Source organism: Nicotiana tabacum, chromosome 4, assembly GCF_000715075.1.
Source record: "Nicotiana tabacum cultivar K326 chromosome 4, ASM71507v2, whole genome shotgun sequence".
Lineage (NCBI taxonomy): Eukaryota > Viridiplantae > Streptophyta > Magnoliopsida > Solanales > Solanaceae > Nicotiana > Nicotiana tabacum.
The window spans coordinates 126,278,240-126,304,693 of NC_134083.1; the positions used below are offsets into that span (position 1 = coordinate 126,278,240).

The 26,454-nt window shown below is 40.2% G+C and overlaps 1 protein-coding gene across 1 annotated transcript; it reads right to left on the minus strand.

The window, feature by feature from the left end:
- Positions 1 to 22,573: 22,573 nt before the first annotated feature.
- On the minus strand, positions 22,574 to 25,962 carry LOC142180107 (uncharacterized). The gene is made up of 9 exons (XM_075251035.1): positions 25,900 to 25,962; positions 25,279 to 25,789; positions 24,983 to 25,101; positions 24,338 to 24,753; positions 24,128 to 24,251; positions 23,752 to 23,901; positions 23,474 to 23,604; positions 23,104 to 23,350; positions 22,574 to 22,987 (listed from the first exon to the last, which is right to left on the minus strand). Exons 1-9 carry the CDS (start codon positions 25,960 to 25,962, stop codon positions 22,574 to 22,576), a joined length of 2,175 nt encoding a protein of 724 aa, XP_075107136.1.
- Positions 25,963 to 26,454: the final 492 nt, after the last annotated feature.

Here is a 26,454-nt window from a genome sequence, read left to right on the forward strand (position 1 = left end):
GTGGAGCACGCAGTACCTGAGTGGTCTGTGGAGGTGCACCTCTCCTGAGTCTGGGGAAATCCCTCACCAAATGACAAGTGTCACCATACTCAAAATAAACTCTCGGAGGACGTGGCTGCTATGATTGGATCGGGCTTTATCGGCTGGACTGACCGCTGAAAGCACCCCGTGCAGAAGGTGCACTAGACAATGGCGGCGTATAATAGCGAGCCTGGGGCCTAGGAGTGGCCGGAGTACTACTGGCGGTTGGAAGTTCTGAATGAACAGGGCGAGCCACATAGTCCCTACCCTGATGAGTTGCAACTGGGGCGCAAGTACCACTATATGTGCCAGAATTTCGAGACCTCTTGGCCTCCCTTTCCTCTCTCTCTCTCTCCCGAGTCAACATACCCTCCAACCTCCTAGCGATACCCACCACCTGCTGGTATGTGATGTCCATCTCCAACTCTCGGGCCATGCTAAATCTGATACTAGGGTTGAGCCCCTCAATAAATTGACAAACCCGCTCCTGAACAATAGCAACCAAGGCTGGTACATGCCTAGCCAAATCACTGAACCGGACCGCATACTCTGACATGGTCATAGAACCCTGGCGCAACTGCTCAAACTTTGTGCACCATGCATCTCTGACACTCTGGGGAACATACTCCCTCAAGAACATATCTGAGAACTGAGTCCAAATGAGTGAAGCTACCTCGGCCGGACTACCCAACTCGTATGCTCGCCACCACTGATAGGCCGCTCCTCTAAGCTGGAATGTAGTGAAAGAAACCCCACTAGACTCCGCAACACCCATAGTACAGAGGATACTGTGGCACTCCTCAAGAAAACCCTGGGCATCCTCTGACGCCAAGCCAGTGAAAGTAGGAGGGTGGTACTTCTTGTACCTCTCGAGCCTGAGCTGTTCCCCATCAGAAACTGCTGCCCTAACCTCGGGATGGACTGGAGCTACCTGCTGTATTGGTAGGTCCTCTGGAACCTGGTCGACCTGGACCCGCTGCTCTAGGTTACGGGCGACGGGAGTCTGTGCTCCTCCCCCGACCTGAGATGTGGCAGGAGCAAGTGGTATTAACCCTGCCTGAGCCAACGTGCTGAACATGCTTAGAAATTAGGCAAGAGTCTCCTGGAGGGCTGGTACAGTAACGGGCATCTCAAGTGCCTGCCCTCCAACTGGAGCTACTGGTGGCTCCTCTGTGGCAGCTCGTGCGGGTGCTCCGGCTGCACCACGTGGACGTCCTCGTCCTTTACCCCGGCCTATTGCGGCGCTAGCAGGGGGTGCGGGTGTTTGGTCATCTGATCCAGTTGTACGTGTTGTCACCATCTGTGAGAGAATAAAAAACATAAATTTAGAATTCAAAGTCAAAAATTTCGCATGACAAGGAATCAAAGAAGTGGAGCTTTTCCTAACAGTTCCATAGCCTCCCGAAGATAAACACATACGTATCGTACCGATCCATGAGACTCTACTAAACCTACTTATTACTTATAACACCTATGAACCTAGTGCTCTGATACCAACTTGTCACGACTAGAATTCTCTCTGTAAGATGTTGTGACGGCACCTAGTCTCTAAGACTAGGTAAGCCTAACAATTATGCGGAATATCTGAAATAATAACTTAAATAGAAAACATCAACAACTATATAAAGGAAAACTACCGCTCAACATGTACAAATCCAAAAACCCAATGAATTATAAGTCACAAGCTCTAGATACATCGTGGAACACTTATATACATCACTGTCTATCAAAATGTAAAGAAATAAGAAAAAATGGGATTGAAGGGGACTTCGAGGCCCGCGGGCGGGGGCAAGTGTACCTTGAAGTCTCCAAAGCAGCAACACAGTGCATTAATATCGAGGCTGATAGGATGCACCTGGATCTGCACAAAATCATGTACAGAAGCGTAGTATAAGTACACCACAATGGTATCCAGTAAGTGCCAAGCCTAACCTCGGTAGAGTAGTGACGAGGTCAGGGCCCTACTGAGAATAATAGGAAAAACAAGGCAGGAGATATAATAATGTAATTAGATGACAAAGAGGTGTAACAATAGAAATTCACAGAAGATAATAACCCGGAATTCAAGAGGACAACTACAACACGTAAGGAAACAAGAATCTTACAAGTTAAGAATCAATAAGAACAACAACAACAATACCGCAAATAGAGGTAAACAACAGGGGCTCTCCCGAGGTACCGCCTCGTAGTCCCAAAAGTAAAAATCTCACAACGGCACGGTAGAAACCTCGTGCAAACAATGATAACCGCACGGCAGAAACCTCATGCCACAATAACACTCTGCATGGAAGAAACATCGAGCCACAATAACACTCCGCACGGAAGAAAACCTCATGCCACAACCAATCAGTTATCTCAACAAAAATCACGAAAACAACACATAACAATGGAACAATGAAATTACAGCAAGGAATCCTACAGTTAAAGAATGAATACGAAATCAAGAAGGCAGGTAATTCAACTAAGCATGTTGTACAAATTGCAAGTAAGAGGTACGACACGTAGATATGTGACATTAGGCTAAACATGATGACTACACGTGCTAGAGTAACTCAATTAAGTGAATAAAAGAAACTATTTAGCAAAAACCGAATTTTCAACATTTAGCTCGAGTACGCACTCGTCACCTTGCGTACACGGCCTTCATGTATTGCAATTTACCATAACAGTACCAAAACCTAAGGGAAAATTTCCCCACACAAGGTTACATAAGTCACTTACTACAAACCTCGCTCAATCAATCAATAAGAAGACCTTCGTCTCGATTGTCCAACTCTGATTGGCTCAAATCTAACTAAAATAATTACATACTATAAATATAACTATAAGAAGCTAATTTAAATAATAAAACTATGAATTTAGCAAATAATTAACAAATCTCCCCAAAAAGTCGACCCAGGCTCGAAACCCGACCAAAATTATAAAATCCGAACACCAATTTGATATAGAGTTCACCCATACCAATATTACTCAAACCTGATACAAAAATCTCGATCGAGACCTCAAAATTTGGGCTAAGGATTTTTCTACCTTTCCCCCCAATTTCACATCACATATCCTTAATTAAATGAAGAAATTAATGATAGATTAGTGGAAATTAATCAAAAATGAGTCGAGAATCCTTACCTAAATGTTTCCTTTGAAAATCCCTCAAACTTTCGCCTCAATCCGGGCTCTCTGGGTCCAAAAATGGAGAATGATATCAAACCCTCGAACTTCCTCGAATTAATCAAAGGCATTTTCTGCCCAGTGAATTCGCACATGAAAACCCACAACCACATATGCGGCTCCGCACCTGCGGAATTCCTATCGCAGGTGTAGTTCTCTTTTAGTCCAGCAACTTCCTCTTCTGTGGACCAAAATGCACATCTGTGCTTCTGCTCCTGCAACATAGGAGCGCTTTTGCGCACGCGCTCCTGCGGACTAAATCCGCTTTTGCGACCACCAGGCCTTCCTCACCTTTTCGCTTCTGCGCTTCCCCAATCGCATGAGCGAGTCTGCTTCTGCGGAACTCTGACTGCATCTGTGGTCCCAACTGTACAGTACACAAACCACTTATGCGGCTCGATGTCCGCTTCTACGGTGCCGCACCTGTGGCCCAAAGTGCGCAGGTGCGATTGCACCAGACACAACAATGCTTCAGCTTTCCCACAAGTTCAATATTATTCTGGATTCAATCTGAATCACACCCGGGGCCCGGGGCCCCATCTGAATATACCAATAAGTCTTAAAATATCATACGAAGTTAGTCGAGCCTTCAAATAACATCAAACAACGCTATAAATACGAATTGCACATTGATTCAAGCCTAATGAACTTTAGAACTTCTAACTTCTACATTCGACATCGAAACATATCAAATCAAGTTCGATTGACCTCAAATTTTGCACACAAGTCACAATTGACATTACAGACCTACTCTAATTTTCGGAATCAGAATCCGACCTCGTTATCAAAAAGTCAACTCCCGGTCAAACTTTCCAAAAATTATCCAATTTTTCAACTTTCGCTAATTAACGCCGAAATGACCTACGGACCTCCAAATAAACATCCGGACATGCTCCTATAACCAAAATTACTCTACAGAGCTATTGGAACCGTCAAAATTCCATTCCAAAGCCATCTTCGTACAATTCAAACTACGACAAATTCCTGAAACTTAAACTTCCAATCTTGGGACTATGAGTCCCATTCCACTCTGAAACTCTCCCGAACCTGACACCAAGCACCTCGGAAAGTCATAAACCACAAAATAAAATAGAGGGAGCAATAAATAGGGGTTCGGAGCTAACACTCTCAAAACGACAAGTCGGGTCGTTACAATAGAGCTATAACACTCTAACTTTAGAAAAAAGTACATGGGGCCTAAAGTAGATACTTCAATGCATGCATCTAGTTACTTTGATCTCCTTATCTTCTATCCGCTAGTATTGCGAGTTTAGAAAACCTTTGTCATAAAATATTAGTCTAAAACAAAGTACAAAGACTTCAATGCTCCCAAGATAAATGAGTGGTTCTTTCATGACTTCGTTTGTCTCAATTATTTTCCTCCTGTCATGACCTAAAAACTCACATAGTCTTGATGACACCTAACCCTAATATACTAGGTAATCAAAACAATGAATACAACTCAAATTAAAGATCATCAATAACAACAAATAAGAAGGTAAAGATCCATATAATTACCCCCAAGGATTGGTAGCACAAGTCATGAGCCACTAAGATTTAGATTTACATCATAGAGAAGTCTAATAACATTACCTATATCTTGCAAAATTATGTGCCCTCACAACAAGAACAAAAGAGTAAGTTGAATCAACACATTCAAATCAATCGCTCAAGTATATTTTAAGGACTCATATATATCAAAGAAAATCTCTCACTCTCACAAAGAAGTCACATGCATGCAATTGGTACCATAGGCTTGCCCATAATGTAAATATCTACTAATGTTAGCTCACTCGATCTAAAATTAATTAAGACTTTTCTTGGTTGCACTGTGGGATAAGGGACGGGTAGGATATATTTAGTAATAATGGTTCACTCTCCTAAGCACTTTAACACATCATATAATAACTTTGAGCACATTTTCTTCAACACTAACTTCAATTCTACAAACAAGATCACTCTCCAAAAATATTCACTCTTTGTTTAAGCACTATCTTAATTTACACTCCACTAGCAAGAGCAAGACATCAATTTATTCATCGACATATTTTATCTTTTTTTTTTCAACAACAATTTTCTCTTCTTCTATAATTTCGCTAGTGGCGTATTCCTTTACAAAACAAGTGCATATTTTTTCCTTTTATTGGTTCAACTAAAAATCCACCCAAGTTCCCTCTTTACTTCTTCAAGCGCTCATTTTACAATTAAAGAGGTTTAGGAGGTAAAATGATCAAAATAATATCAATTAAGAACAAAAGGGAATATGCTTGTAATGTGGGTGCCAAATAAACGTCTATAGACTCAAAAGGGTTAACTAGAGATTGATTTTATTTGTGATAAGCATTTAAGCTCAAAGAGATCAAAGTAAGCATAAAATCATTTTTCAAACCGAGCATCACCTAAAATTTTGCTTCAACTCACATGCCGGGCAAGTTATAGACTCAGTTACAATGACATGATCTACACAAAAATATCATCACACATGGCACATGACTCACTAAGGATGGTACCACTCCGACTCTCAACTAATGCAAGTATTCACAAAGCTACAAAATATTAAGCTTTAAGCACAAAGTGAACATAGGTCAAGTAAATGAGACATAGGAGTCAATAACATACTATTTATTTTATAAAGTCATCATGAACAATTTTAACACATAGGAAAGATACTATACATGCCAAAGCCTAAATATGCTACTATCATACAAGCCAAAGGCACATAGGTTCATAATTCTGATTGTAGGATAGGAGCTCGCATTTTTAACTATATTTCGCACTCTAATTACTATACTTTGATTGCATTTGAGCATACTTGTTAGTACTATGTACTTATTAAGTGTGTTATGTTGTGTAGGATGTGATTTTGACTTAAAAAGCAAGTTTAGAACTAAAATAGATGAATTGGAGCTTTGAAGTCTGAGTACAAGCCCAAAGAATTAAGTTGGGATCGTGTTCGGAGTTCGAGGACCAAGTCTGAATGTTAAAAACTGAGAAAAATAATTAATCTAGAAAAATACACTACCACACTGCGAGGTGCTAGTGTAAATTTTATGTAGAGTGGAAAAAATATGCTTTTGAACTTTCCCACTAATGCGGCGCATGGTGCGCAGTGGTAGTGTATTTTCTTATCCAACTTTTCCCACTTCGGCTCAGAGAGGCTAGTTTCGTTCGGGCCCGTTCCTTCATGGTAAAAATACATCAAAAACATGATTTTTTAGAGGACTTTTGACCTACAAAATATCGGAGAAGCAACTAAGGCAAGGAGACACAAGAATTCATCAAGATTTCTACCAACAATCGGTGCAACAAGGGAGTTTGTATCGAATCATTAGTATTGATATTTTTATACGTCTTTAAACCTTATTGAGATTAATTTTTCCATTGCTATAGAGTAAATTCTCTTAGGGTGTTGACATACATGATATTTTGATGATTTGACTAGGGATTCGATTCTTGACAATTGATTGAATTAATTGATGGAGTTTTAAATTATATTGTGAAGTTGTTTATTATTTTGCTTAATCGAAAGATAAGCTTTATATTAAATTTTTTTTACATATTATGCTCTAGTTTAAATTCGTGATTCAACTAGGTAATACAAAGAACCTCTTGAATTATTAATCGAACTAGAAAATAAAAAAATATTCGTGAGAAGTTACCCTTTCCCACGACCCCAAATTTCCACCTTAGAATATCGTGATGGCACATAGTCTGTAAGATTAGGTAAGCCTAACATACAAGAGAATTTGACATAAATAATGACTAAGAATATTAACTAAAGCTGGTAAGTCTCATGATAACATCAATACTAAATAATAATCACAATATTCCCAAAACCTAGTGAAACTGAGTCGTAAGCTCTAAGAAGTACACTAGAAGTCTCAAAATACAACATTATTTGAAGAAAAAATAAACAATAGAAAAGACAGTGGTAGAAGGTGACTCTGAGGCATGCGGGCGTCAAGCAGGTATACCTTGATGTCTCTGAAATAGCTAGTCCAATCACTAGCGTCCGACACAAACGGAAGTACCTGTATCTGCACAAAATGTGTAGTAGCATAGCATGAGTATACCACAATGGTACCCAGTAAGTATCAAGTCTAACCCCGGTACTGTAGCGACGAGACCATGTCAAGACACCTACTAGACAAAAGAAACCTGGACAGAATATAATATAATCTAATAACAGAAAACAAAGACTAAAATGCAAAGAAGGCAGTACAATAATGTAAGGCTAACAACGGATACTAAAGCAATAAAGGACAACACGAATGAGCATATGATAAGAACAACAAGTAATCAAATACAGTCAAATACAAGTAAAATAAATGAAGGAATAACAATAACCATTCAATCAATAAGCCTTTTTAACATAAAATATCAAGAATCACAACCGAGGTACCACATCCCATATCCAATTATCACAATTTACAATCATAATATTCCTTATATCGCCTTGTGAGCCTTGCATTTGTATTTTGAAAAACATTTTCCCCGAAATAGCCATACGTGCTTAGCCCCGTTATCTCACCATGTGGCTTCAAGTAATTCCTTTACTAGTAACACGTGTATCAATCACACCTTATCTCGCCACATGAACATCAACCCCCATACTTATACCGCTTCATGCACATCGATATCACAACACAATAATCAACTCACACCACACGTGTCCATATGCCACAACATTGCCAAAATCAATAATACCAATATTACCATAATATGTAGTCCACAACTCAACCACATTGTGTCCAAGGATTTCAATAACAACAAAATAAATGAGAAATAACTCAACAAGGAAATATATATCAATAATCAACAACTTTAACCTCAATGTGTTAATAGCTTTCACAACTACAACTCCAATAACCCATAATGAAGGTATTTTCCATGGAATGGATACTTTCATTTCAAGTGCAAAACATAAGCTTAACAATGAAAGAAATAGCATGAAATAGCAACTAAGTCTAAATGCATGAAAATAACTCAACAGTGGGAAGAATGGCATGTAACAACAGCTACAACTAAATGTATATAAGAGTAACTTTGACAATGGAAACTAGAACATGTAATAACAACTTCAATTAAGGCATGAGAGAATAAAATTGATAACGAAAGGCAGAGTAAATAATAAAATATTAATTAAGTGTTTATGAGTAACCTACAAGTATAAACCTGTCAAAGTTTACACATAAAGCCTGTGTACATACTTGTCACCTCATGTACACGTCTTCTACATAATTCAAGTAGTACAATCAACCCAAATCCTAAGTGGTAGTTTCCACCTCAAAAGGTTAGACAAGATACTTATCTCAACTAGGCTAAATCAACAATTTAAAATAGCATTTTCCCTCAAAATTCGCCCATGCACGGCTCAAATTTAACCAAAAATGACTTTATATCATCAAACAATGAAAGAGAAATCAATTACAATTAATAAAGCTATGATGTTTACACAATTCTCTAAAAGTCAACAAAAGTCAACCCCGGTCTCGACTGGTCAAAACCTGAGTCCAAGGGTAGATATCGACTACCCATAGCCCCACATGTTCATATATATGTTTTGTTTTCAAATCCGAGTCCAATTCGACTCTCAAATCCCAATTGTTTATTTTTCAAAACATAGACAACATTTCCGAAAGTTTCTCTTTGATTCTCATAATTTTGATGTTAAATCTCATATATAATCATGTAGTATAGTAGGAAATTGATCAAAATCTCTTAACCAATGATTGTAGGTGAAAATTTGCTCTCCAAATCGCCTCATACCGAGTCTAGGGTTTTAAAATGAGAGAAATGATATGAAATCCCGTCTTTCCTGCCCTTTTGTTCAGTTGCAGATGTTGCAATTGCGACACTGGGTTCGCAATCGCAATTGTGGCACCTGACATCCCAGAGGGATGTCGCATACTGGCTCCACATTTACGAAGTTTTCTCCTATCGGAAATGCGACCAAATTGTCGCAATTGCGAAACTATCCAGACTAGCCTACACATCGCAATTGCGATACCTGCACCCCTACTGATCACTTTGCAATTGCGAGGCTAGTGCTCACAATTGCGTTAACTGTAGCACCAACACACCAGCAACCTAAAATGAGTCCAAGCCATTCCGAAACATGTCCGAAACTCACTCGAGCCCTTGGGGTTCCAAACCAAACATCCACACAAGTCTACAAATATCATACGAACTCGCTCGCACGATCAAAAAACTAAAATAACATCTAGAACCACGAATTGGACTTCAAAATCCATAAAATTTCAAAAGAAAACTCAAGAACCTCTAGAATTGCAATCAAGCGTCCAAATCCTGTCAAACCAACTCCGAATTACAGCAAATTTTGCAGACAAGTTCCAGATAGCAAAATGGACCTAATCCAAGTCCCAAAACTAAATTTCGAACCTGATAGCCATAAAGTCAACCTACGATCAAACTCGGTAAAATAAGTCAAATCAACCTAGGGACCTCCGTATTCAATTTCGGACACACGCCCAAGTCCAAAATCATGATATGGACCTATCGGAGCCATCAAAACACTATTCCGGTGTCGTTTTCATAAAAGGTAAACTTTAGTTAACATTTCCAACTAAGGATTCTTAACCAAGAAACAAAGGGTTTAAATCAACCCAAAACCTTCCCGTAATGAAACTAACCAACCCCGCAAGTCACAAAACCACAAATACACATGTGTGAAGCATCAAAAAGGGAAACGGGGCTCAAATACACAAAATGACCGGTTGGGTCGTTACATTCTCACTCTCTTAATACAAACGTTCGTCCTTGAACGTGTATAAAGATATACCTGAAGTGACGAAAAGGTTAGTATAACGATTCCGCATATAGGGCTCGGTCTCCCATGTCGCCTCCTCGACCGAATAAACCCTCCATTGAACTTTCACTGAAGCAATGTTCTTTGACCTCAACTTCTAGACCTTCATATCCTAGATGGCCACCGCCTCCTCAACACAAGTCAAATCCTTGTCCAATTGGACTAAGCTAAAATCTAATACAAGTGATGGATCACCATAATACTTCCTGAGCATTGAATACCAGTTGAACTGCCGATAACCTGGGCGGCAATGCAAGTCTATAGGCTACCTCACCAACTCTCTCAAGGATCTTAAAAGGACCGATATACCTAGGGCTCAACTTTCCCTTCTTCCCGAATCTCAGAATACCCTTCATGCGTGAAACTCTAAGAAAAACTCACTCCCACCATAAATGCTACATCACGAGCCCTCCGATCAGCATAATGCTTTTTCCTAGACTATGTTGTGCAAAGCCGATCCTGAATCAACTTGACTTTCTCCAAGGCATCCCGAACCAAATCAGTGCCTAATAACCTAGCCTCCCCCGGCTCAAACCAACCAATTGGAGATCGACATCGCCTCCCATATAAAGCCTCACAAGGAGCCATTGAATACTCGATTGGTAGCTGTTATTGTAAGTGAACTCTGCAAGCGGTAGAAATTGATCCCATGAACCCCCGAAATCCATAACACAGTAACGTAGCATATCCTCCATGATCTGAATGGTGCACTTGGATTACCCGTCCGTCTAGGGGTAAAATTCCGTTCTCAGCTCAACCTGTGTGCCTAACTCATGTTGCACAGCTCTGTAGAAATATGATGTGAACTGCATTCCTCGATTAGAGATTATAGACACCGTCACACCATGAATGCGAACAATCTCATGAATATAAACATTAGCCAACTTCTCTGAAGAGTAGGTAGTCACAACCGGAATGAAGTGTGCAGACTTGGTCAGTCTATCCACAATAACCCATACATCGTCAAATTTCTTCAAGGTTCATGGGAGCCCAACAACGAAATGCATGGTGATACTCTCCCACTTCCACTTTGTAAGCTCATGTCTCTGAAGCAAATCGCCCGGCCTCTAATACTCGTACTTCACCTGCTGACAGTTCAAACACTGAGCCATATACTCTACTATATATTTCTTCATTCTTCTCGATCAGTAGTGCTACCTCAAATCCTGATACATTTTGGCGGCACCTGGATGAATAGAGTACCGTAAATTGTAGGCCTCCTCAAGTATCAACTCATGCAACCCATCCACATTGGGCACACAAATCCATCCATACATCCGCAACACCCCATAATCTCCAACAGAAACCTCCTTGGAATCATCGTGTTGCACCGTGTCCTTAAGGACAAGCAAATGGGGATCGTCATACTGACGTGCTCATACAAAGAAGACCAAGAAACCACGGAAGTAAGGATCCGACTAGGCTTCAAAACATACAATCTCACAAACTAAATGGACAAATCCTGAACATCCATGGCTAATGGCCTCTCCGTTGCCAGTAAATATGCCAGACTGCCCCATACTCTCCGCTTTTCTACTCAACGCATAGGCCACCATATTGGCCTTCCCCAGATGATATAGTATGGTGCTATCATAGTCTTTCATCAACTCTAACCATCTCCGCTGCCGCAAATTAAGGTCCTTCTACTTGAACAGATGCTGGAGACTCCGATGGTCGGTATAATCCTCAAATGGAACGTCGTACAAATAGTGCTTCCAAATTTTCAATGCATGAACAATGGCTGCCAACTCTAAATCATGCATAGGGTAATTCTTTTCATGAACCTTCAACTGCCGATACATGTAGGCGATTACCTTACCATCCTGTATCAACACTGCGACAAGCCCAATACACGACGCATCACAATACTTGGTGTACGACCCTAAACTTGTAGGCAATACCAATACTAGGGCTGTAGTCAATGTAGTCTTGAGCTTCTGGGATCTTACCTCACACTTGTCGGACCATCTGAAAGGAGCACCCTTCTGGGTCAATATGGTCAAAGGTGCAACAATGGAGAAGAAACCCTCTACAAAAAGCGATATTATCCGGCCAAACCAAGAAAACTTCAGATCTCAGTAGCAGAAGACGGTCTGGGCCAACTTTCAACTACCTCCAAGTTCTTTGGATCAACCTTAATCCTCTCACTAGATACCACATGACCCAAAATCACCACTGAATCAAGACAAAACTCACACTTGGAGAATTTTGCAAATAACTTCTTCTCCCTCAAGGTTTGGAGCATGATCTTCAAGTGCTGCCCATCATCCTCCCGGCTGCGAGGATACACCAAGATGTTGCCAATGAACACGATGATGAAAGAATCAAGATATTGCTGGAACACACTGTTCATCAAGTGCATAAATGTTGATGGGGCATTTAGCCTAAATGATATCACCAAAAACGCATAGTGACCATATCGAGTTCTGAAATCAGTATTCGGGATATCTGAGTCCTGAATCTTCAACTGATGATACCCTGACGTCAAATTAATATTCGAGAACACTCTAGCACCTTGAAGCTGATCAGATAAGTCATCAATGCCCATTAGTGGGTACTTGTTCTTCATTATAACCTTGTTCAGCTGCCTATAATCAATACACATCGTGATATAGCCGTATTTCTTCTTCACAAATAGAATTGGAGCCCCACAAGTGAGACAATCGGCCGAATGAAACCCTTATCAAGCAACTCCTTAAGATGTTACTTTTACTCGTTTAACACCACATGTTCCATATGATATGGTGGAACAGAAATGGGTTGAGTGCCTGGCACTAGGTCAATACCAAAATTGATATCCCTATCGGGCGACATGTACGATAGGTTTGCTGGGAATACATTTGGGAAATCTCTCACAACCGGAACTGACTCGACAGTATGAGTGTCAGCACTAATATCCCTCATAGAGGCTAGATTTGCTTCACACCCCTTCTCAACCATTTGTTGTACCTTCATAAAGGACACAACCCTGCTAGGAATATAATCCAACATACCCCTCCACTCTAACCGCGGCAACACTGGCATAGTCAGTGTCACAGTCTTGGTGTGACAATGTAGAATAGCATGATAGGGCGACAACCAGTACATGCCCAAGATCAAGTCAGAATCTACCATACTAAGTAGCAATAGATCAATTGTGGTATCATAACCACCAGTAGTGACTAAACATGAACGGTAAATATGGTCTACAATAATAGAATCTCCCACAGGCATGGACACATATACAGGAGCACTCAAAGAATCACGATATATATCCAAATTTGGTGCAAAGTCCGATGACACATATAAATAAGTGGAACCCAGATCAAATAAGACTGATGCATCCTTATGATAGACATGAACAATACCTTGATGACCGCATCTGATGCAACCGCCTCCATCCTACTAGGAAAAGCATAGAAACGAGCCTGGCCTCCCCCTCTATGGTGACCTCTACCCGCCTGACCTCCACCCCTAGACGGCGGTGTAGGTGGAGCGGCAACTGGAGTAGCAACTATGGCTCGTGAACCCTGTGGACCCTGTGTAGTCTGTGTTGGTGCACCCCTCTTGAGTCTAGGATAGTCCCTCACCATATGTCTGGTATCACCATACTCAAAATAAGCTCTCGGTGGGTGTGGCTTCTGAAACTGACTCTGTCCTGGTCGGCTGGACTAACCGCTGAAGGCACCCCATGCAATAGGTGCACTGGAAAGTAGTTGTTAATAATGGTCAACCTAAGACCTCGGAATAGACGGAGCACTGCTAGTAGCTGCAAGTGCTGAATAAACTAAGTGGCTCACATACCCTCTTCCATGACGAGCTAAAATTGTTGTGTGGCCACCACTAAATCCTCCAGAACCTCGAGGCCTCTTGGCTACCTATCCTCCCTCTCTCGGCCCCGCATACCCTCCATCCTCCGAGCGATCTCTACTACCTACTTAAATGAAGTATCCGTCTCCAAATCCCGAGCCATACTGAACCTAAGGCCATAACTGAGCCCCTCCATGAATCTATGGATTCGCTCTTTCATTGCAATAACCAACGCAGGTGCATGTCAGGACAACTCACTGTATCTGATGGCATACTATGACACTAGCATAGTCCCTTGATGCAGCTGCTCAAACTCTGTGCGCCATGCATCCCGAAGAGTCTGGGGAACAAACTCTCTAAAAAATATCTCTGAAAACTGAGCCGAAGTGAGTGGGGCTGCATCGATTGGCCTACCCTCCTCGTAAGCCTTCCACCTCTTATACGCTGTTCCTGATAGCTAAAATATAGTAAAAGCAACTCCGATCACCTCCATAATACCCATGGTGCGGAGAATACAATGGCACTTTTTTAGAAAACCCTACACATCCTCAGTAGTTGTGCAACTGACAGTAGGAGGATCATACTTCTTAAACCTCTCAAGTCTCTTCTACTCCTCATCAGATGCCTCTGGCTGAATAGGAATAACGGACTGCGCTGGCATAACTCCTGAAACATGATCAAAATGGACATGTTGCTCTGGAGCGGGCTGCTGGAGTATGAGCTCCTCCCCCTGCCTGAGATATAGCTGGTGCAAAGGGGATAGATCCCGCCAGAGCTAAAGTGTCGAACATGCTCAAAAACTGTGCTAGGGTCTCCAGAAGTCCAGGAGTAACAACAGGCGCCTCGTGTGACTATCCCCTAACTGGAGCTATTGGCGGCTCCTCGGTCGATGCTTGGGCAGGTGCTCTGGATGCACCACGTGCCCCTCCTTGGCCTCTACCCCGGTTCCGGCCTCTCGCGGCTCTAGCAGCGTGTGTCCTCACCATCTGTGAGCGAATAGAAAGACAAAGACTTGGATTTCGAAATCTACAAATTCGCACGATAAGGAATCAAGGAAGCAGAATTTTCCTAACAATTTTGTATCCTCTCGAATATAAGTATAAACGTTTCTGTACCAATCCGCAAGTCTCTATTAAACTTTCTTATTTCTCGTAGCACCTATAAACCTAGAGCTTTGATACTAACTTGTCACGATTCCAAATTCTCACCTTAGGATATCGTGATGGCACCTAGTCTCTAAGACTAGGAAAGCCTAACATACAAGAGAATTTGACAGAAATAACGACTATGAATATTAAATAAAGTTGATAAGTCTCATGATAACATCAATACTAAATAAAAATCACAATATTCCCAAAACCCGATGAAACCGAGTCGTAAGCTCTGAGAAGTACACTAGAAGTCTCAAAATACAACACTGTTTGAAGAAAAAATAAAGAGTAGAAAAGACTGTGCTAGAAGGTGACTATGAGGCTTGTGGGCGTCAAGCAGGTATACCTTGAAGTATCTAGAATAGCTAGTCCAATCACTAGCATCCGACACGAGCGGAAGTACCTCGATCATGTGCAGAAGCGTAGCATGAGTACACCACAATTGTACCCAGTAAGTATCAAGCCTAACCCCGGTACAGTAGTGATGATGCCAGGTCAAGACACCTATTAGACAAAAGAAACTTGAACAGAATATAATATAATCTAATAATGGAAAGCAAAGACTAAAATAACAACAAGGCAATACAATAATGTTGGGATAACAACGAATCTTAAAGCAATAAAGGACAACAAGAATGAGCATAGAATTTACATCAAGAATCACAACCGAGGCACCATACCTCATATCCATATTTCAAAATTTACAATCGCAATCTTCCTTATATCGACGCATGAGCCTTGCACATGTATTTTGAAAAACATTTTTCCCGAAATATCCACACGCGATTTAGCCCCCTTATCTCACCGCGTGGCTTCAAGTAATTCTCTTACTATCAAAACACGTATAAATCCCACATTATCTCGTCGCATGAACATCAACCCCTATCCTTATACCGTCGCATGTGCATCGATATCACAACACAAAAATCAACTCGCACCACACGTGCCCATATGCCACAATATTTCTAAAATCAACAATACCAATATTACCATAACACATAGCCCACGACTCAATCACAATGTGTACAAGAATCTCAATAACAACAAAATAAATGAGAAATAACTCAACAAGGAAAGACATATAATTAATCAACAACTTTAACCTCAATGTGTTAATAGCTTTCACAATTACAACTCCAATAAACCATAATGAAGGTATTTTCAGTGGAATGGCAACTTTCATTTCAAGTGGAAAACATAAGCTTAACAATAAAAGAGATAGCATGAAATTGTAAAGAAGTCTGAATGCATGAGAATAACTCAACGGTGTGAATTATGGCATGTAACAACAATTACAAATAAATGCATATAAGAGTAACTTTGACAATGGAAACTAAAACATGTAAAAACAAGTTCAATTAAGGCATGTAAGAATAAAATTGACAACGTAAGGAAGAATAAAATTAAATGCTTTTGAAACCTACAAGTCTAAACCGGTCAACTTTTACACATAAAGCATGTGTACATACTCGTCACCTCATGTACACGTCTTCCACATAATTCAAATAGTACAATCAACCCAAATCCTAAGGGGTAGTTTCCCCCCACAAGGTTAGGCAAGATACTTACCTTAACTAGGCCAAATTAACACTCAAAATTATCCTTTTCCCTCAAAATTCTCCTTCGTACGGCTCAAATCTAACGAAAAATTACTTAATATCTTCAAACAATACAAGAGAAACCAATTAAAATTATTAAAACTATGCTCTTTACACAATTCCCTAAAAGTCAACAAAAGTGAGCCCCAGGCCCGCCCGGTCAAAACTGGAGTCCAAAGGTAGATCTCGACTACCCATTAAACCCACGAGTCCATATATGTGTTTGGCTTTCAAATCCGAGTCCAATTCGACTCAAATCCCAAATATTTCATGTTCTCATAATTTTGATATTAAATCTCATATATAATCATGTAATATAGTTGGAAATTTATCAAAATCACTTACCCAACGGTTGTAGGTAAAACTCCCCTCTCCAAATCACCTTTTATAGAGTCTAGGGTTCTAAAATGGGAGAAATTAGATCAAATCCCGTGTTTTCAGCCCTTTTGTTCTGTTGCAGATGTCGCAATTGCGACACTAGATTCAAAATTACGAGCCCTCGCAATTGCAAAGAAGAACTTGCAATTGCGGCATGTGACATCCTATAGGGATGTCACAAATACGACATTGGCTATGCATTTTCGAAGCCTGCTCCCATAGCAAATGCGACCAAATTGTCGCAATTGCGAAATTACCCATACTAGCCTACACTTCACTATTATGAGTGAGGCATCGCAATTGCAATACGTCTCCCCTACTAATCACTTCATAATTGCGAGGTTGGTGCACGCAATTATGGTAGCTGCAGCACCAGCACACCAGCAACCAAAAATGAGTCTAAACCATTCCGAAACATGTCTGAAACTCACCTGAGCCCTCGTGGCTCCAAACCAAACATCCACACATATATAATAACATCATATGAACTCGTCCGCATGATCAAAATACCAAAGTAACATCTAGAACCACGAATCGGATATCAAAACGGATGAATTTCAAAAGAAAACTCAAGAACCACAAGAATTGCAACCAAGCGTCCAAATCTTATCAAACAATTTCTGAATTACACAAAAATTTGCAGACAAGTTCCAAATAGAAAAACCGACCTATTCCAAGTCCTAAAACCAAATTTCGAACCCGATAGTCATAAAGTCAATCTACGGTCAAACTTAAAAAAATTCTAAACCTCAAATTGCCAACATTTGGCAAAACAAGTCAAATCAACCTAGGGACCTACGAATTAAATTTTGGGCACAAGCTCAAGTCCAAAATTACGATATGAACCTACTTGAGCCATCAAAATACCGTTCCGGGGTCGTTTTCATATAAGTCAAACTTCGATCAATATTTCCAACTTAGGATTCTAAACTAAGAACCAAAGGGTCCAAATCAACCCAAAACCTTTTAGGAACGAAACTAACCAACCCCGGAAGTCAGTAAACCACAAAACACATGTGTGAAGCATTCAAAGAAGGATCATGGCTCAAATACACAAAACGACCGATCGGGTCATTACACCTTTAGACTAAAACCACCATTTTATTTGTTGCAATTGGTCACCATGCTTCAATTGGATTATTTACTGAATTTAACATTTAATTGAAAGAGGAACCTTAACTCCAAGTTTAATCTAATTATCTAGTGAATTCATAAGAATCAACACTATTGTAGAGTGAACTAATTCAAGAATTGGTTCCCGAGTCAATTATCTTGAACCTGTCTAGTCAATTATCCTTATTTCTCTCAATAATATTTTTGTGTTGCTTAAATCTTGTCTTCTATGATCAATTGATAATTGTTTAATTTTTAGTAGTTAATCGTAGTTGATAATCATTCAATCAAGTGTTAATTTTTTTGGATAGTAATTAACTAAAGATTATTCGTTCAACTGGTTAGGCGATCTGGCACATTATTCACTACGCTTTATTTAAAGCAGTGTGCGTCATTCGGGGTGATAAAAAAGAACCATACCCTGTTGACAGTGTCCTTGTCCCTTAATCATCAGGCTACCCTCGGATTCTTCCCTTCAGATATTAATGAGGTGGGCGGGAAGGATAAAGCCCAGCTTATTATATACGGATACGGATATTTCTTGTCATTCTAATCTTGATAAAGTTCCAACAGGCCAATTCTTTGACTCTCCTATAGTGTATAGTATATTCTTTCCATCTTCCTACTAGGACAGATATTCTAACAACAAACTACCTAGCTTAGCTAGTTGGCAGCTCCGCATCATGAATTGCATCGGAAAGGGCATCCGATCTCTCTTTTATGGGCTATTTCCCTCATATCTGACTGCTTTTTTTAGCCCTCTTATTTAGCACTGGCTTACTCACAGGAAGCTGGCCTAGCAGATGACTCTTAGTTAGACTGGTACTAGTAAGGATATCACATAAGGGGAATCCCATTCTAGGAGTTCTCCAAAGCCCAATCCCATATAAAAGAGAAAAGTTATATTAACGCTCTAGCCCAAGAATAGATCTTATGAAATGAAAAGAGCGATCATCAGCGGAGATCGCAATACGAAGTTTTTTAGACATAATCCCCGGCATCATAGAATTCCAGGGACTTTCTCTATTTAAAGTAGGAGATAGCAGGGTATTCCCATAGACAAGTCTTGCTCTGGCTTGCCCGTTCCTTCTCCGATCCGTAAGGCTTTAAGGCGAACCATATGGCAGCGGGAAAGAATGACGACCTCACCTTCTCTGGTGTCAGTGAGAGCTATTTGAGTATCCCCCGTTAACTCGAATATTGTGTATATCCAATCCCTGTGGAGACGATAATTTAACTATACTATATTTGACTAGCGAGCAATAATTTTGTGTTGTGTTTTGTGCTCGTCAAATTTTGGCGTTGTTGCTGGGGATTCACAATCAATAGTGTTCAAAATAGTTTTTGGTGCTAATTCGAGAATTAACTTTTGTTTTTCTTTTAAATTTTTTTCCTCTTTATTTTTTATTTATTAGTTAACTTATGTTCAAAATTTCTTTTATAGTACTTGACAAGTGCTCGAGGGAAAGCTTTGAAGAAAATACTCTTGATATTGAACTCTAATTACTGTTGAAGATGGAGTGAAACCAGCCTATGAAAATGGTTGAAGAGTTAACAACTGAATATTATCACAAGTCTGGTATTTATTTTAAATGTAATAAAAATAATCTATGGGTTGATTGTCAAGCAGGTAAGTATTCCTACCTATGGTTCATATTTTGAAAATAACTCACTCTGTTTCTAGTCCTTATAAGTATGAGGCTTCATATGGCCACAATCTTGACTCTGAATGGAACGAATATCCTTATTTTGACTAGAATTAAAGTGAAGTGAGACAACCACCTCAAGAGGAGAATAGTAGTTTAGAAGAGCTTATGTATAAGTTTATGAATACTGTTGAAGAGAGACTTATAAAAAATGATAAAGCCATTAAGAACCTAACAACGCAAGTGAGTCAAATAGTAAGTATACTTTCAGAAAGCTCATTTCATTGTGATGGTAAATATATGGAGGAGATACCAAGTGAGAATGAGCATACTCAAAAGGATGATCTTTTATAAGGAGAAGTTGGTGCTCTGCAAGAGGACTTTGATTCAATTGAGATAATTAAGGATAAGGTTTTGGTTGGTTGTGAAGCAATAAAAGAAGATTTCAGACCCCCTACCAGTTTTTCACATTTACAGCATGTACTAGAAGATAATGAGAAAGTGGTGGTCTAGGACGTACCAGAAAAATACTCTCATGATCTTTCTTCTTTGTTTACTTATTCTAACCTTGATCATTGGGATTTTATTTTTGGAGATTTACAGAAAGATGCATGGAGTGATCCTGTAAAAGAATACAAGAACAAGTTGAGGATTATCCTGAAAGACCAATTCACAGCTTAAAACAAGGCCAAGTAAGAAAGAAAAGAGCGGGTCTTACAGATATTCTAAGAAGATTTTGGCTTAATAAGCTCCATAAATAATCCCAAAGAGCGAAAATGAGGAATAAGTTCAGAATTAGGGGTAGAGTTCATGAGTTCTCGGAAAAGAAAAATAGTCAGGGAAGTTTCCTTACCTCTTGATTTTACTTGGGTGTCATGGGGACATGCCATAATTTAAGTGTGTGGTGGGGGATGTTACTATGTGTGTATATTTTTCTTGTATGTTTTTTGTCATTATTTTAGAATCTGTTTTTTTTTACAAATTAGACACTTACGAACGATGAATTTTCTCGACTGTCTTCTTGAGAGATTAAAGTCGAAAAGAAAAAAAATTTGAAACCCAAAAATATGTCTTTTATTTTATTTTTTTCTTAGGTAGTATAACAATTTCCCCTTGATATTGTTTTGTGCCGCACTTTATTTCCAAGGATTTTGCTTGAACTGAGTGTAGTAGTTTTTCTTTTCTTAGGAATAAAGAAGTCTTATGCTAGGGTCTTAAATGGAGATAACTTGTCTTAACTCTGTTATGCCTTGAGATCGATGAGTGAACTAGTTGTGACGCCTAGTGTTACAGGGTCAATTGTTTTCGTTTTGACACTTCAAGTCAGTCACACACGATGACTCAGCCCTCTTCATTTTCTCCCTCACGTTATGGGAGAAAATACAGAAAAGGCATACAGAAATCAGACAAGGCACACAATTACAGAAATCTCTTCCCAACTTTGTATTATTACTCGTGCTACAAAGAACACTTGAAACAACCTTACAACAAGATAGCCAAAAGACAACCACATACTGCCTTTGACAAGTCTACCATGCCCACATATATATAGGCACACGTTTTAGCACATATAAGGCACATGCTGCCTTATCCTAAACTAGCAGTTGACATCCCAACTGCAAAAGATTCAAATCAATTCGAATTTTACAAGTAACCGCGCAAAACCCACATAGCCACTTTGTTGAAAATCAGGTAACCGCCCAACTAAATGCATGTGCGCGGCACGTGGGCATAGCCTTCAAATTTTGTCACCAATAGGAAACTTTGTGCAACATGCCTTGCGCGCATGTCTGCCAATGGTGCATTCCCAGCTCACCCATGACACTGCCTAGCCCGTGCTCATCTGCCTTGGCTTGCCTTAACTTTTCCAGCCCTCGTTATGATTTTGCTGCCTGTTGCTTTTGCTTTGCCGTGGCCACGCCAATGACATGGTCTTGTCATGCCTTGGCACATTATATACATGTTGTCGTGCCACAGTCCATGCCCACCAACACCTGCCTATGTCGGACAGTCTTGCCAATTTGATGCAACAACTATCATAGGGTTGTGCCGAGGTTCATTATGTAAATCCCTCATCGCGCCCATGACATGTTCGGTCAATCCAGCCAGAGGGCTAACAAACTTCCCCCATCAATGAACTCGTCGCCCTAGATGAGGCAGAATCAAGATACGCCTTGATTTGATCTTGAAATTTCCATAGAGACGACCCTCTCTCCCAAGTTGTTTCACACTCCTGTTTTCCCGCCCATTGAACTGTGAACTCTCTCCGCCTGTGCTTGTTGCTTTGACATAGCGTACGGTGATCCAAAATCTTCTAAATACTCTCCTCATATTGCTTTTGCTCTACTGGAGGAGCACTTTTTGACATTGCCCTATTTGGTTTCTCAGCATCTTCATGAAACCGATTTTAGGAAACTCACATAAAAAGTTGGGTGTATTGTGAGACGTCCTAGCAGATTGAGCCGGTATGCCACTTCACCCACCTTCTTTACAACTTCAAACGGGCCGTCATACTTTTGAATCATCCCACGATGACGCATCTTGCTACTGCTTTTCTTCCAAATATGTGGAGTAAGCTTCAGCAATACCTTGTCACCAACATTGAATTCCAAAATCCGCCTATTTCTGTCAGCATACATTTTCACCTTTTTAGTCGCTCTTCTCAAGTTGTCTCGCGCCTCATCAAGAAACTCATGCTTGTTGCGAGCATAACTATAAGCAGCGGGATACTTGCCCCCTGATTTCAACTGAGAAACTTCTAGCGATGAGTCAGGTTGTCTTCCCAAAACTATCTCGAAAGGACTCATTTTAGTTGCCGAAGACCTGTGCAAGTTGTAACAAAACTACGCACTGTCTAGTAACTCAACCCAATTTCTCTGATTAGTAGTCACATAATGCCTGAAGTACTCTTAAGCAGATAATTGATATGTTCTGTCTGCCCATCAGTTTGGGGTGATTTGCAGTTGAGAATTTCAAATCAGTCCCCATGAATTTGAACAAAGTAGTCCAAAATCGGCGCGTAAATCTCGGATCCCGATCACTCACAATATCCCTTGGAACCCCAAAGTGTTTCACAACATGCTTGTAGAATAACTCGTCAGCTACTTCTGAAGAACAAATGGTTGGAGCAGCAACAAAAATTCCATACTTTGAGAATTTGTCTACCACCACCATAATTGATGCTTTGCCCTCAACTTTTGGATGCCCGCTGATAAAGTCTATAGAAACGGAAGCCCACAGATACTCCGGAACCAGTAGAGGTTGTGGAAAACTAACTTCTCTCTTCCGTTCAGCCTTTTCAAGTTAGCATACCAGACAATTTTTCACATAGGGCTTAACGTCATCTTCCATTTTCGGCCAAAAGTAATTTCGAGATAGCAAAGCCATCATCCTTTCAACACTTGGATAACCAGTGGAGTATCATGAGTCTCCTTTAGAAGTGAACGACGTAATCCAGCATCTTGAGGAACTACAATTCTCCCCCCTTTGAAGTGCAACATATCATCCTCGATCCAGTACCGCCTAACTGTCCCGTGTTTCACTTGATCCATTAATTTCACATATAATGGATCATTCGGAGGACATAACTTGGTTGTATCCAAAAACTCAGATTCAATTTGAGTGAGCATGTAAGTTGCAGCAAATACCTTTTTGCGACTAAGTGCGTACCCGCATGAAGTCATATTCAGCCAAGAACGCTTGCCACCGGGCCTGCTTCAGACTCATTTTCTATTGAGTTTTGAAGTATGTATTAGCACGTTGTCCATCCGCACCACAAACTTTGTAACCAACAACAAAATTCTCCAAACTTGAAAATAATGAATTACTGCAACCATATCTTTCTCATGTGTAGAATAGCGTTGCTCTGCAGCGTTCAACTTTCTGCTTTCAAATGCAACTGGATGATCCTCCTAGATCAGCACACCACCAACAACATAATCTAAAGCATCAATGTGTACTTCAAATGGAAAGTCAAAATCTGGAAGCTTCAAGATTGGTTCGGATGCAATTGCCTTCTTCAATGCACTAAAGGCCTTGTCACATGAATCCTACCAAACCCATTTGACATTCTTTTTCAACAAATCAGTCAAAGGAGTATCCCATTTTGAATAGCCTGTAATGAACTTCCTGTAATAATTTTCCAAGCCCAAAATTGATCTTAGTTCCTTTATCGCACTTGGTGCTTGCCAATCAACTATTGCTTGAACCTTCACGACTTACAAATTAACATTTCTCCATCTTGACATAGAATTGATATGCTCTCTGTCTTTCCAACACTTTTCATAAGTGAGTCAAATGATCGTCAAGTGTCCGGCTATAGATGACTATGTCATCAAAGTAAAAAACTACAAAGTCATCAAGGTACTTGTAAAGAAAATTATTCAGTAAATTTTAGAACGTTGTCGGGGAATTGGTTAGCCTAAACAGCATTACAAGGAATTCAAAGCTACCATATCTAGTTACATAAGTGGTCACAGGGGCATCCCCATCAGCTATTCTAACATGCCAATAGCCTGAACTTAAGTCTAACTTAGTAAAATAACTAGCCTTCGAGAGCCTGTCCAGCAAATCTTGAATCAAAAGGACTGGATACTTGTTTTTGATAGTCACTTATTCAGCGCCCTATAGCCAACACACATCCACAGCGTACCATCCTGCTTTTTCAGGAACAAAACAGGAGCACCAGATAACTCAACTAACTGTTTTCTCAATTCAGTCAGTTCCATAGGCGACATGCGGTAAGGAGGCCGTGCAGGCGGCAGTGATCTAGGAAAAAGTTCAATCATGTGATTAGTTTTCCTCCCCGTTGGTAACTCCATTGGAAATTCTAGTGGCAGCACATCTTTGAATTCCTTTAGCAAATCTGCAACACAATTTGGGACCTCAATTGGCATATCTGGCTTGACTGTAACGAGTGCAGCGAGGTATGTTTCCTCACCCCTCTTCAAGCCTTTCTCAAATTCAATGACAGAAATCAAAGTAGCTATCCCAATGTTCTTTCTTTCATCTCCCCCATGAACAGAAATCCATCCAAATGAGGAACTGGAGCGACTTTGTTCCTTTTCAGAAAATCAATTCTCAATAGCACTTTAAAATAATCCAATGGAACCACTGTCATGTTGAGCTTTCTAGACCAATGTCCCAATATAATCGGGACTTCCAGTGCCACCCCAAAACTAGGTTGCGCCTTTGGTTTTCAACATCTATCTTGGTCGGACAATTGTCACTTGCAACCCATACTCTTGAACAACTGGAGGCAACAAATGTGTGCCTGGCTTAAGTATCAACCATGGTCACGACACTTTTGTTTCCAATTTTCAGATCCACATACATTAACGTGGAGTGAGCATCAGATAGATCATTCCATGTAGCATTCACATATGCAACTTCTTCCTTGGCAATATTATCTACCACAATTACGCAAACTAATGTATTCAACAGCCGCAACGAATTCACATAAGCAGCAAATTCCTATCCCTTTCCCTGCTTCTCCTCTTCAGAAAGAAGAACATTTATCTTTTCTTGATTGGGACCATTTCCTGCATGATGTCCAGGTCTTTGACATGTCCAGCAAACCTTTTAACCACTTGTTTGCCTGCTTGGTTTTGACGAAGAAGCATCCATCTTCCCTTTGCCCTTTTCATTTCCATCTTGCTTCTGATTGTCTTTCTTCCAGTCCTTACTCTTCTTCTTTTTCTTGGACTTAGAAGAAGGAGAAGGATCAAAAGTTAGACTGGTTGAACAAAAATTCACCAATGTGCCCGCTGCCGCAATTGTACTAGGCAGATCTTTTACCTTCTGCCTTCGAATTTTATTTTGTGCCCAGCCTTGCATTCCAGAAATGAAATTATGCAGCTTGTCCTCATCGGACATGTTTTGGATGTCCAGCAACAAGGATGAGAAATCCTTCGCATAGTCCCAAATATAACTGGTATGCCTCAACTGCTTTAAGCAATCCCTAGCAACCCAAGATGAGTTGTTGGGCAAGAACTTGTCCCTCAAAGCGTCACGAAGGTTTTCCCAAGTATCAACCTTGGGTTTGCCAGCACTTTCATCTTCTGCATTTTTTGTCTCCACCACAGCACTGCATCTTCTCTGAAATATCTCTTTGCCATGGTCAGTTTGTCATTCTTCGGAATGTGAGCAGTAGAGAAGTAATGCTCCACGTCTCCTAAAAGGTTTTCCAGTTCTTTGGCGCCTCTCACGCCAATAAATGCCTTTGGCTTCGGAATGTTAATTTTGGTGTGTTCTTCACCTCCTTGGGGCATATTTGCAATAGCCAGTCGCAGGATTTAAATTTTCGTCTTAAGTTCTTCATTTTCCTTTTGTAAATTTTCCAACCGCTCTTTAGCAGTTTCATGTAAAGCTTGCAATTCCACTAGTTGGGTATCAACACTCTCACGAACATGTTGAAGTTTTTTGTTAACACCATGGATTTGCGTCAGAATATCCACCAAATCCAGGGCGTCATCAGTTATTCCCATTAGCGCCTCAAACTTCTGAAATCTTTCAGAAAGTTCTGCACTTCAATCCATGATTATTCCAAGATCTTCCCGACGTCATTATGATACCAATTATTACACAGTCAATTTTTTTCGTTTTGACACTTCGCGTCAGTCACACACTATGACTCAGCCCTCTTCATTTTTTCCCTCACGTTTTGGTTTGACACATAGAATATAAAAGGCATATAGAAATCAGACAAGCCAAAGAGTTATAAGAATCTATTTCCTACTTTGTATTATAACTCGTGCTACAAA